The sequence below is a fragment of the Paramisgurnus dabryanus genome, chromosome 12, assembly GCF_030506205.2.
Source record: "Paramisgurnus dabryanus chromosome 12, PD_genome_1.1, whole genome shotgun sequence".
Taxonomy (NCBI): domain Eukaryota; kingdom Metazoa; phylum Chordata; class Actinopteri; order Cypriniformes; family Cobitidae; genus Paramisgurnus; species Paramisgurnus dabryanus.
This window is the reverse complement of record NC_133348.1, coordinates 8,726,534-8,740,504: the sequence shown is the minus strand read 5'-3', so window position 1 is coordinate 8,740,504 and position 13,971 is coordinate 8,726,534. Positions and strand designations below refer to the sequence as shown.

At 39.0% G+C, this 13,971-nt stretch overlaps 2 protein-coding genes and 1 pseudogene across 2 annotated transcripts; all 3 read left to right on the top strand.

The window, feature by feature from the left end:
* The window catches only part of LOC141279922 (uncharacterized), an 84,019-nt pseudogene that overhangs the window by 47,189 nt on the left and 22,859 nt on the right, over positions 1 to 13,971 (top strand).
* LOC135737909 (trace amine-associated receptor 4-like) lies at positions 3,509 to 4,552 on the top strand. Its single transcript, XM_065255766.1, has one exon. It carries the CDS (start codon positions 3,509 to 3,511, stop codon positions 4,550 to 4,552), a length of 1,044 nt encoding a protein of 347 aa, XP_065111838.1.
* Positions 8,541 to 9,563, top strand: LOC135738585 (trace amine-associated receptor 4-like). Its single transcript, XM_065256684.1, has one exon. The coding sequence runs from the start codon at positions 8,541 to 8,543 to the stop codon at positions 9,561 to 9,563; it is 1,023 nt and encodes a 340-aa protein (XP_065112756.1).

Below are 13,971 nucleotides of genomic sequence, written 5' to 3'. Positions count from 1 at the left end.
TACTTCAAATGATTTAAATTTTAGCTCAGATTTTTGGTTTACTTTAAACATTGTGTTGTATATTGTAGCTACACCACCCCCTCTCCCCTTTAATCGAGGTTCGTGTTTATAATAATAGTCTTGTGGGGTGGATTCATTTAAACTAATGTAGTCGTCTGCTTTAAGCCAGGTTTCTGTTAAACAGAGTACATCTAAGTTTTGGTCTGTAATTATTTCATTGACAATAGGTTCTTTATTGGTAAGCGATCTAATGTTAAGAAGGCCGAATTTTAAGATTCAAGATTCATCTGTTAATGTATTGTTTTCTAATTTTATTTGAATCAGATTTGTACCAGATGTAACAAGCGGTGCCCTGTATTTATTTGTTCGGGGAACAGATACAGTTGAAATGTGCTGATATTTCGGTAAGATTGACTCGAAGTGCTGGGATATAAGTGGTCTTGACATATCACGGCAGCTAACAGATGGACGGTTAAGCCGATCCGTCTGTTTCCTGACCTGGGCCCTGGATAGTCAGACTATATCAGAATTAAGACTATTGATCAGATTTTTAGTGAGTATAGCACTTCCTTCCGATGACGGATGAAGGCCATCTCGGGTTAAGAGAAATGGTCTTCCCCAGAAATGCTTCCAATTGTCTATAAACCCTACGTTATGCTGAGGGCACCACTTTGACATCCATCCATTGAGAGACACTAATCTACTATGTGTTTCATCTCCCCGGTAGGCGGGGAGGGGACCAGAGCATATTACATTGTCTGACATTGTTTTTGCAATTTCACACATCTCCTTAATATTATCTTTGGTGATTTCCGACTGGCGGAGCCTAGTGTCATTCGTGCCGGCGTGAATAACAATCTTAGAAAACTTCCGCTTAGCATTAGCCAGCACTTTAAGTTTGGATCTAATGTCAGACGTTCTGGCTCCCGGTATACAGTCGACTATGGTGTTTGGTGCCTCAATGTTAGTGTTCCTGAGTATAGAATCTCCAATGACCAGGGCACTTTTAAAAGGTGTTTCAGCTGCTATACTCCTTAGGGGATCGAATCTGTTAGAAATTGTCGTTACGTTATGGGTCTTAGAAGGACGCCTTATATGACTATGCCGCCTAACAGTCACCCAGTTTGACCGCCGACTTGACTCTGATGACGGAACCGAGCCATGTGTATTTTGATAAACACTATGCGCGCTCGATACAGTATTTGTAATATTTATATTAGCATCTGATGTCGGAACCGAGCCATTAGTCTTTTCGCTCGATAGATTATTTGCGACAGTAACATTAGCGGTTTTGCTATCCTCAACTAGCGTTCGGATGCGCGATTCTAGTTCAGCAACCTTCTCAGTTAACCTTAATACTTCAATACACTTAGTGCATGTAAACCCCTCTATGCTAACAGCAGAAGCTAAACTATACATGTGGCAAGTAGTACATGTTACAATAACACGCGGAGTCTTACCGCTTTCATGCTGGGCGATGGCGTCTTCGTTTACCCGAACGCGGTCCCCGGAGCTGCATCGCGTGGGGTGTTCGGTTGTGACACGCCTCGGTCGCCTGCGAACGTCTGGGGTCAGGGTGATGTTTGGCTTGCCGAATCTGCGAAGGCCGGGCAGCGGTTCCTCCACAGCTTCCCGATCGCTTTCATGTCGTTCACGGTCCGTGAAGCTGCATCGCGTGGAATGCATGTTTGTTGCTCGCTTGTGGACGTCGGAAGGCAGGGTGAAGTGGGCGCTGTACCTCGCCTTGGATCTGCTAAAACCGGGAAACAACTCCTCCACAGCTTCCCGCTCAGGTGAGGATAGGTCAGAAAAGCATATATCAGATGAATCCGCCATTAGATCGGAAAATGCTAGCTTTAGCCTCCACCGTGTGGATGCTCCCACCGTGTGGATCCAAAATCCATTGGGATAAATGATCGATGCGCACGGTGCATGGTCTAAAAGGGTTGTATCCTTTCTTTTAAGGAATGATCGGTGTGTTTTGGGTGTAACCTGCACCTCTCATCTCCCAACCCCTTTCAAAGCCAGTTGTGCCAAGGCAGATTCCCTATTTACTAGGGGGGCAATGCTTCAAATTACTCATGGTTCGGTGTGTCATGGTTTTAGGGTCACTGTTTCGGTATGGTTGTGTGTGTGTGTTTACATGGACAAAATGGCTACTGTCAAATTCAAAGAAAATAATTTATTGGGTTACAAACACCTAAGACTTTGGTCACAACAGGCTTCTTTACAAAAATAAAACCTAAGCTGTTTTTAACCTCTGCCAAAATCAACATTTTTACCTAAGTGTACTTGCATTATTATACTAGATGTACCAACATACAGTGCACATCAAAATAGCACATAATTAGCTTACAACACTGGGTTACTTCTTATATTTTATGCCACTATCTTCAAGTTTTTTTGCAAGAAGATCAGTTTGTTAAAATTTAAACACAGAAGGCAATGTTTGCTGTTTTGGTCTCACCTGCGATTGCGTGCTGTCACCTGTTGATGACGGCGCAATTAGTGACTTGTCATATTATATGTATTACCTTGAGCATACGGCACTCGCGCCGTGCAAATTTTATACACATTGTTTGTCCATCGCTGCTGCAGCAGACTTAATTCAAGCTGGTGGTTTTTTCAGTAAAATCAGTGGGATTTTAATTGCTGAAAAAAGTATAGTAATCACCATTATCTCAAAAATATTAAGTAAGTATTTTTACGAGAACAAGTATGCAAAAAGTGTGCACTCTAAAAATACTTTATTTGTAACAAACAGGAGATTGACAGCCAAAATGCTTCAGTGCTGTGAGTGTTTTGATAAACGTATTACTCTCAATAGTCACATATAATAATCCAAGAAATCCAGTAATAATCTTTTACATTTTATTCCTTTTTTATTTAAAAAAAAATTTGTGTGCTGCTGCGTGTTTGTGTGTGTGTGTAATAAGCAAAGTGTACGTGCATTGTGAACCTGTATATACGTGTATATTAGTAACATGCTCTTTATAAGTTTCCTCAAAAAAACAACGCACCAACAATGCGCCTGAACACACCTAGTTTTCAGCCCACCTGCTCATGGGCACACTAATAGTCGCAATAGCACTTGTTATTTAAACAACTTTGCACAGGACATGAAATTTATAAACATGTTGAGCTAAAACTAGCAAAAAATATTTGCGTTGCACCTGGTGCCGCATTGGGCCGAATGTATGATAGGGCCCATTGTCTGAACATGTAATATGCATTTGAGCATTATGTCACTGTTTTCACTAATTTGCATTGAAACACAGTTCAGTTTTTTCATTCTAATCTCATGAGTCACAATGGAGGGTGGGGGTGAGATCTGAGGGTATATATGAACAAATCTGAGAGCCCAAGTTCATTTAGGAACAAGGAGTGAATGGGCATGTACTGTATTCGTGTTTATGTTTCGTTAGATATTTGTCTTAACCATGCTGTAACTTCTAAAACAATTTTGTTTAAACTTTATTTATTAATTGTCTTTCTGTTTACAATTACAATGGAAGTCCTCTCAGACACGATGTCTTTCAATGAGACTGAGAATATTCTCCTGTGTTATCCTTTACATCCAGACTCTTGTCCAAGAGCTCAGCGTCTCACTGGAGTTAAAGTGGCAATGTACGCTTTCATGTTACTCATGATCCTCACAACAGTTTTTGGGAATCTGCTGATCATCATCTCCATCTCTCACTTCAAACAGCTTCAGTCTCCAACTCATCTGATTGTTCGATCTTTGGCCACCAGTGACTGTCTGCTGGGTTCACTGGTGATGCCCTACAGTATGGTGCGATCTGTTGAGGGCTGCTGGTTTTTAGGAAATGTTGTTTGTAAAGTGCATTCTAGCTTGGACATGACCTTTTGTATATCTTCTTTAATACATCTTAGTTTAATATCTATTGAAAGGTACATGGCCATCTGTGACCCTCTGAGGTACAAAATGAGAATAACAAACAAAACTGTGACTGTATTTATCACCTTCACGTGGCTCTTTTCATTTGTGTACAGTTTTAGCATTGTGTTTTCAGGGGTGAATGCTGTTGGTATGGAGATGCTTATTTTGCAAATGTCCTGTGTGGGAAGCTGTGTTCTGTTTTTTAACAGACAGTGGGGTCTTATTTGTCCCATTCTCACATTCTTTCTCCCCGGGACTATCATGAGCTGTCTGTATATAAAGATTTTTCATGTGGCAAGAAAACATGCAAGAGTTATGTCAGAAAGAGCGACTGTGGGGATAACAGGGGGACTGAAAAATCTAAGCTCTGCTCATAGAGAAAGAAAAGCAGCTAAAACTCTGGCCATTGTCATGGGTGTGTTTTTGCTCTGTTGGTTGCCCTATTTTACTGTTACTGTTATCGGTCCGTTTCTCAGTTTTGTGACACCAGCTGATGTTTTTGAAGTTTTAGTTTGGTTTGCATATTTTAATTCCACTTGTAATCCTTTGATCTATGGATTTTTCTATCCTCGGTTTCAAAAGGCCTTTAAGACTCTAATATCCACTTATATCTGTGGATTCAAGAACTCAGTAAGTTTGGTATTTGAATAAAGTTTCTTTTTATATTTTGATAAAGATTTTATAGAACAAATAAATGTTTTATCTAGCAATGTAGCATTTGTTCCTGTTATAAAAGTGATTTTAACACCATTACAAGATATTGATTGATCTTGCCGATCTTGCATCAACTACAGTAGTAATGTTAAATACATCTTAAAGGGATCATTCACCCAAAATAAACATTTTTTAATTATGAACTACTTATGTACTTATGAACATGTATGCATTTTCCTCTGCTGAAAACAAAGATATGTTGTAACATCTGCACTTTATAGTATAACTGGACATTTTACATTGATTTAAATCCAGATTAAAATATAAACACACATCAGTCATGTGTGCATCAGTTTACATTATTACGTTTCAGACGAGGGGTTATCACAGTCATTTAAACACATGCAGGAGTAGAAAAGTATAAAAGCTGTAAGAACAGCTCATATTCAGCCAGAAACTATTAGATCACCTCTTTAGCCCAGATATGTGATAACATGGACTTACATTACAGATTTTATTCAATGTTTACCAATACACACTATTGTTATTTACAGTATCCACAAATCAGTTTATGAACACACAGTGTTTCTTATTAATTACTTTGATTATAGCATCCCGGCCCCCCAACATCTTATTTTTTCCACTATAGTTTCAAAACGAACCAAAAATATTTTACACTTCTCGTAATAACAAAAAATCTCTAAAGTTTGTGTTTGTGCTTTTTTTTCTACAACGCCCAAATCAGTGTGTCAGTTATCAGAGACTTTTTTCACTGAGACTTTTTTTCTAACAAAATACAAGATGACCAGACATGGACAAATAGACAAGGATTTTTTCCAAAATTATTAATATATTGCTCTCTGTAATTCCGTGAGCCGAAGACCACAATTTACACTCTTGAGTATTCCCTTAAATGTGTAATATGAATTCATAGTTCTCATAAACAGCTGTTTAATTATTAAAGCTGTTTAATAATATCCTCTATTTAAATGATTGGATGCTTGGACCCGGAAACAGTATATGTGTTTTTTAAACTGAACAAAATTATAATCTTTTGTTTTTGCCCCCAATTTATCATGACCTGAACTCAAATATTTAAGACTTTTACGTGACATAAAAGGCCTATTTCTCTCAAATATTGTTCACAAATCTGTCTAAATCTGTTGGTGAGCACTTCTCCTTTGCAGAGATAATCCATCCACCTCACAGATATGGCATATCAAGATGCTGATTTAACAACATGATTATTGCACAGGTGTGCCTTAGGCTGGCCACAATAAAAGGCCACTCTAAAATGTGTAGTTTTCACACATCACAATGACAAAGATGTCACAAGTTTTGAAGGAGCATTGGCAGGAATGTCCACCAGAGCTGTTGCCCTTGAATCGAATGTTCATTTCTCTACCATAAGCCGTCTCCAAAGGCGTTTCAGAGAATTTGGCAGTACATCCAACTGGCCTCGCACCTGCAGACCACGTGTAACCACACATTATAAGGAATTATTGTTTCATAAAGCAAAAAGTCCAGTGTGTTTAACAATGCTCTTTTGCAGTTCTAAAACCAGTGGTTCTGAAACATTTCAGCATGTTCCCCTGCTTGTGTAAAGTGCATCACTTTGCACCCCCCCACCAAAATAAATTCTTACATAAATCATTCTCAAACTTTCTAAAAACAAGAATTTTAATGAAACCAAAAATAGTAAATTATACAATGTATTGATGTTAATAAGTTTAATTACACAAGATCTTTGATAAATTAATATATTTAAAAAAATGTCATGAAACTGGGGGCCCCCGGCGCCTTCTCGTGCCCCCCAGTTGGATAACCACTGCTGTACACCACTGCATTTTTGAGTTTACTGCACTCTTAGAACGGATGTTTTAAAAACAACACATTAGTGTTGATTCTGGGACAACACACTAAATGAATCTACCCATCTGTGTTATTATTGAAACGACACATTTTGTGTTACTTTTAACACAGCTTGTGTTTCATTTTAACACAAAATTACACATAATGGGCCCTATTTTAACGATCTGAAATGCAAGTACGAAGCGCAAAGCGCAAGTGAGTTTGTGGGCAGATCTTGGGCGCTGTTGCTATTTTCCCGGCGTGAGAAATAACTCTTGCACCGGGCGCAAATCAATAAGAGGTTGGTCTGAAGTAGGTTCATTATTCATAGGTGTGGTTTGGGCGTAACGTCAAATAAACCAATCAGAACGCTATCCAACATTCCCTTTAAACGCAAGGGTGCAAGTTCCATGGCGGGTTGCTATTATTATGACGGATTTACCAGGCGCACACCAGGAGCGGTTCACAGCCGAGGAGACCGACGTTCTTTTTAAGGGCAGTCAAAGACAGAGAAGTTGCTTTGTATGGGGATAGGAGAAACCCGCCCAAATCAGCGTCGGTTAAACAGGCGTGAGAGGAAATAGCCACAGTCTCATCAGCTGGCATCCCCATCGTTGCGCCAAGCGCTACAATGATGTCAGGAGACGGGGGAATCCCAAGCTTGCCAGCATAAATCGGGCACGCCGTGTAACGGGAGGTGGATCTGCCTCTACACAGGATCTGACGCCAGCAGAGGACATCGCTGCGTCCACCCTCACCGCTGAAAAGGGTTTGGGGGCTTTGAAATCGGACCCAAGAAACGCAAGCAAGGTCCAACCCCAAAGTACTCTTACAAATCAAGTTCACATACATTAAGGTTTCTTATGAAAACATTTGAATTATTTACATAAAATAAACGTAATACAGCCACACAACAAACTTCTCAAAATATTTTAATCGTTATTTGCATGAGAATTTTTTAACGCAGCCACACAAAATAAATAAAAACTATCACCACAATGCTCACCACTATGATTCCCCTTATCTCGTGTATTAATATTTTTAAGTGTAACAATTTATGATTTGCAAAAATAACTGTTGCATCTGTGTAGATTAGATAAGCAAAGTGTGTGCGCGTTGTGCACGCTATACATTATGGTCAAGCATGCGCCCTTAAAATAGCATAATGAACAACGCGCAACGCGCCACTGACTTTAAACTTTTTTTTTCTGGTCAGTGGCGCAATTGTTTTTTGAAACTGCAAAATAGCATCAGGGATGGTTTGCGCCGGAACACGCCTCTTTTTTTGCGCTGAACCGCCCAGGGAGCGCAAGTTCATTCCCTAGTTTGCCGATGTGCTTCTGTTTAGGGAAAAACGCCGGCGCCGGCGCAAAATACGAATGATACATGCGTCACTGACAAAGTCAATTGCGCTGGGTGCAAGATAGGGCCCAATGTGTTAAAAGCTTAACACAAAAAGATGTGTAAAAAATTAACACATCCTTTTTAAGAGTGTGCTTTATTTTATCCTGCCTGTGGGCCCAGCTCTCTCCTTTGACCCTGTTGTGGAGAAGTCAATGGAGTAGCCTTCAGGCTATCGTTAACCGATCCTTTAACTGGCCTTTAACTCAGAACACACAGTTCACTACAGTATAGTTCAGTTTTCACTCTAATCTCATGAGTAACAATGTTTGTTTAACAATTAGTTACGTATACAGGTAGAGGAGGAGTGGGGAGGTATCTGACAGTATATATGAACAAATCTGACTATACTTAAATGGACATGTACTGTATTTATGTTCAGGTTTCTTTAGATTATGGATTTTACCATTTAACATTAAAATTTAAAAAATTATTTTGTTAAAACGTGTAGTAAAAATTGTCAGTTCACATTTACAAGAGGAAGTCAATTCAATTCAATTCAATTCAATTCAATTCAATTCAATTCAATTTTATTTATATAGCGCTTTTCACAAAAGTCAATTGTTTCAAAGCAGCTTTACATAAATAGAAGCAGTGAAAAGCACAGAAAACGACAGATAGCACAACAGAATACATGACAGCATGAGCAGTTAAATTTGCTGCGGCTATGACTCAATATTATAATTGCACGTATTACTAAAGCAACGTCCTCTCAGATTTTCAGGCAGATGCAATGTCTTTCAATGAGACAGAGAATATTCTCCTGTGTTATCCTTTACATCCAGACTCTTGTCCTAGAGCTCATCGTCTCACTGTTGTTAAAGTGACAATGTACACTTTCATGTTACTCATGATCTTCACAACTGTTTTGGGGAATCTGCTGATCATCATCTCCATCTCTCACTTCAAACAGCTTCAGTCTCCAACTCATCTGATTGTTCGATCTTTGGCCACCAGTGACTGTCTGCTGGGTTCACTGGTGATGCCCTACAGTATGATGCGATCTGTCGAGGGCTGCTGGTTTTTGGGAGATGTTGTTTGTAAAGTGCATTTTAGTTTGGACATGGCTTTTTGTATCTCTTCTTTAATACATCTTAGTTTAATATCTATTGATAGATACTGGGCCATCTGTGACCCTCTGAAGTACAGAATTAGGATCACAAACAACACTGTGACTGTATTTATCACCTTCACGTGGATCTTTTCATTTGTGTACAGTTTTAGCATTGTGTTTTCAGGGGTGAATGCTGTTGGATTGGAAACACTCATTATGCAAGTTTATTGTGTGGGAAGTTGTGTTCTGTTTTTTAATAAAGAATGGAGTCTTATTTGCCCGATTCTTACATTCTTTCTTCCCGGGACTATCATGAGCTGTCTGTATATGAAGATTTTTCATGTGGCAAAAAAACATGCAAAAGTTATGTCAGAAAAAGTGACTGTGTGGACTACAGGGGGACTAAAAAATCAAAGCTTTGCTCATAGAGAAAGAAAAGCAGCGAAAACTTTGGCCATTGTCATGGGTGTGTTTTTGCTTTGCTGGATGCCTTTTTTTATTGCCATTGTTGTTGACCCTTACATCAATTTTGCAACTCCAGCTAAAGTTTTTGATGCTTTGGTTTGGTTTGCGTATTTTAACGCTACTTGTAATCCTTTGATCTATGGATTTTTCTATCCTTGTTTTCAGAAGGCCTTTAAGATTCTCATATTTACTTATGTCTGTGGCTTCAAGGATTCAGGTGGCTTGATATTTCACTAAATATGTACATTTTTATAAATATATTTCTACTAAATGTTTTATCTGCTTGTTCACATGTTTTCTCTTAAAATTAATCTTTTTTTACAAGATATTGTTTAATCTGGGTGATCTTGCATTTACTAAAGAAGCAGATGTTAAAAAAATCTTAAATGGTTCATGCACCCAAAAACTGTATGCATTTCTGTCCTCTGTTTTTGTCCCTATAATCCAATTTAGTGGGATCCAAAACATTTTTATGATGAAAAAATGTTTCTTGTTAAGTTAACATTTCTTTAATGTCTATTTCCAAATTTTATATTCATTTCAATTCAGATGAATGATCATATGTGTATCATTTAACATTATGATGCTTCAGAACACCTGGTTAACTTTTGATTTATTACTATTTCACTTCAGTCCATGTGCCTATAGTAAAGTAATGAAATGTACAATGAGAACTGATAAAAATGCAGAACTCCCCATTTATCACTCTTCAGTTCAGCCTGGATCTACATTGATTTACATTACAGATTTCTATCTAATGTTCACCACTGCAGAGTATTGTTATTTACAGTATCCACAAATCATTTTATTAGCATATCTTGTTAATGAAATTTGTGGATACTGTACCAAAGTTCATTTAAAGAAAGTCTAAGAAACTTATATAGGGGAAGATACAGATTTCCATAAAATCACTGTCTAATATCGCAGTAAAAAAACATGTTTCGTTCAACTATTAAACATTAATTCAAGTGAATTATTTCAATTCTGTTTCTGAAGCTCAGACTGTACTAAACAAAACCTTTTCAAACAAAAACAAAATAAGCTAGTAGGAGCTGTACAAGCTGCTCTATCCAACTTGTCAAGCTTTGATGCACAGTTGCAATCTCTGGAGCTGGTACCGGCACACAGCGGTGAAAATGTGAAGGGACAGCACCAGCTTGGGTGAGTGGTCTGACAACGTAAGAACCCACGGTAACACTTTAGAATACTGATCCATGGTTAATAAATAACTACACAGGAACAAATGGGTAATGCAATATTAACAATCTAGTAACTACTGTTAACTAACACAAAACTCTGATTAATTAACTAGTAAGTAATAGCACACAGATGAGCATGGTAGTTCACTATTAACTAATCAATAACTACTATTTTTTCATACTTCCCAGAGAATTACTGAAAAGTTTCATAATTCATGCTAAATTAAACAATAACTAATATAGGATAAATGACTAGCACTATATTAACAAGTTTCCTACTGTAAATACAGGTACACAAGACTTTTTGCATTATCAATAGATAATTGCACACTAGAGAGTCATTAAGAGACTACTGGAACATATAGATTCATTAACCATCTAAATGCCACACATACAGTGATTGTATTATTTATCCTAACTTACCTGTCAAAAAATAACTACTATCTGAATAACGGTAACCCACTAGTAATGACTCAAGTGTTACTACATCCTTCTAAAGTAATTACAAATTTTTTGGATCAGTATTCTAAAGTGAAGATCATGATAACCCACTAGTAATGACTCAAGTGTTACTACATCCTTCTAAAGTAATTACAAATTTTTTGGATCAGTATTCTAAAGTGAATATCATGATAACCCACTAGTAATGATTCAAGTGTTACTTCATCTTTCTAAAGTAATTACTCATTTTTTGGATCAGTATTCTAAAGTGAAGATCATGGTAACCCACTAGTAATTTCCTAATAAGGGGAGATATGAATTAATAAAGACACGGAGCGGCTGCTTCACCATCAAAAGCTCTGTATTGTCTGAAAATTATTTAAATTGTTTAATCACATGATGTTCTGATTTTGTGTGCCATTAAACTTGAATGACAGAAAACCACTTTAAATAAAACCAAAACACAAATGATAAAAATGTACTTAACGTTACTGTAATGGTTTTGTTATGTGTTCTGGTTGTATTCTGTGTATTTTTGTATTTTGGACTTTTATTTTGATACTCTGCTCTGTTCTGACTTTTATTTTGATATTCATCATGCCATGTTTCAGTTCACACTTCCTGTCTGTTTTGTATATAAGTCACTTCCTGTTCACCTGTTCCGGGCTGATTATTGCATCGCCACATTCTGTTTATCTGCCTGTATTCTGTTTGACCTGTTATCTGTATCTGTTCCTGTTTTGACCTGTGCCTGTTTCTGGATTTTGATGGTTACTCTGCCTGCCCTGAACCTGAGCCTGTATTTGGATTCTGATTTTGGATTAACCCTTTGGATTTGTTTGCTGGCCCTTATTGGGATTTTACTAATAAACACCTTTAGCACATGGATTCTCCTCTTCCTCGCTTTCTTTAAAGCGCCCCGTTACAGAATAATCAGCCATAACCCGGAATCCAGCGAAGGTCAGTAACTTCCCATCAGCAACATGAAACCTGTTTTTGCACTACTTGCACTCCGCCAAAACCACCGCGCCATCGAGGATTACGTGAGTGACTTTCTGGAATTGTCTAATCGAGTGCATTATGATGAGGACGCTTTGAAACCGATTTTTTATAATGCCTTAGATGAATGGTTGCGCTTGTGTATGCCACGTGATATGTCTGTCTGGTCACTGGAGCAATATATTGACTTTGCGTTGCTGTTGTGTGGTTCCCCCTTCACTGTGGGTGTTGCGGATACACCTTCAGAGGCTATTCCCAACACGCCACGCCATGTCCTGCCTGTTATGCCCACACCTGTACCAGTTATGCCTGTTCTGTCCACGCCTGTTCACAAAATGGCCGCCACCCTGCCTGTTCCCAAGATGGCCGCCATCCTGCCTGTCCCTAAAATGGCCGCCACCCTGCCTGTTCCCAAAATGGCCGCCATCCTGCCTGTCTCTGCACCTGCACCTGTCTTCAAGAAAACCACCACCATCCTGCCTGTCCCGAAAACTGCCACCATCTTGCCTGTTTCTGCACCTGTTCTCGAGAGAGCTACCATCATTCCTGCACCTGTATTTCAGAGGGCCATCGTCACCACCACACCTGCACTCATGAGGGCTACTACCCACCCAGTACCTGACGTCCAGATGGCCACCCTGCCTGAACCGACGACCACAGAGGTATGTCTCATGGACTCTGTTATTTCTGAATAGTGCTGGGCGATAATTCGATAACGATAATTTTACCGATATAAACTTTTCCGATAAAACGATAAGGGAAGTTCGATAAGTGATCGATAATGTTTACGCACTGTGCGTAATGTTGCGCGAGCACTTCCGGATGCGGCACGCGCTCTTGGTTTACAATCACAGTGTCAGTTAGACTTGAAGGAGTGGAAGATGAGGCAAGTTATTCATTTATTAGTAGAGACCTATGATTTTCACGATGCGGATAACGCGGACGGAATCACGGAATCCAAATGTGCGGAAACATTTTCTTGTGTGTAATGTTGGACGCGCAAACAGGGTTCGTCAAACACAGCAGACACAGGTGCGTGCAGTATACTTTACTTTCATTCAGCGTCCGCCTTGCGCACGCACACGTCCGCCCAGCTTTAAAAGTATATTTACAGGACATTCACAAATTCAGGAAACTGAGGAAAAGCAGCAGATCCACCACTGCAGTGAATATAGTGTTTGCGTATGTGCGCTCCCACAGCAACGTGACACTCTTGACATCCATTTATCAGCGTGTATAGCTCGTACATGTATAACACACGCGTGATCACTGAACTAAGTTTTCTTTCTTGTTTAAGTGAACATAAACAGCTGTTACTCAGTATATTGAAACTTAAAGCAGTCTGTCTTGGGTCTTAAAGTGACAGAAGTCTGCTGCTTTTGTGTCAGAAATGTGTTGATTTCATAACAAATAGATTTACATTTAATACAGATGTATTAAAACAAGATTTTAGTATTTGTATTTGTCATGTTCTGAATAAAAAGTAGTTTAAAACCATTATTAACTGTCTGTTTTTTACAATTTTCATTCAGGAGCAAAAATCTGCCTTTAAATTTGACAGGAGTAAAGATTTGTTATTTATCATGATAATTATCGATATCGACTGATATGGAAAACATTTTCTCGATAATTTTTTGGGTCATATCGCCCAGCCCTATTTCTGAATTTGCCATAGCCCTGTGGTGCGTCTGGTCTGCCTGCTGCTCGTTTGTCCCCTGTGTTTCTCAAGGCCCTGAACTCGAACCCCTGGACTCATTTGATCTGCTTGATTCATCCGACCCATCTGATTCATCCGATCCATCTGATTCATCCGGCTCATCTGATTCATTCGATTCATCCGACTGCTCTGATTTCATCGACTCCTATGATTCATCTGATCTGCCCGTCTCATCTGATCTGCCCGTCTCATCTGATCTGCCCGTCTCATCTGATCTGCCCGTCTCATCTGATCTGCCCGTCTCATCTGATCTGCCCGACTCATCTGATCTGCCCGACTCATCTGATCT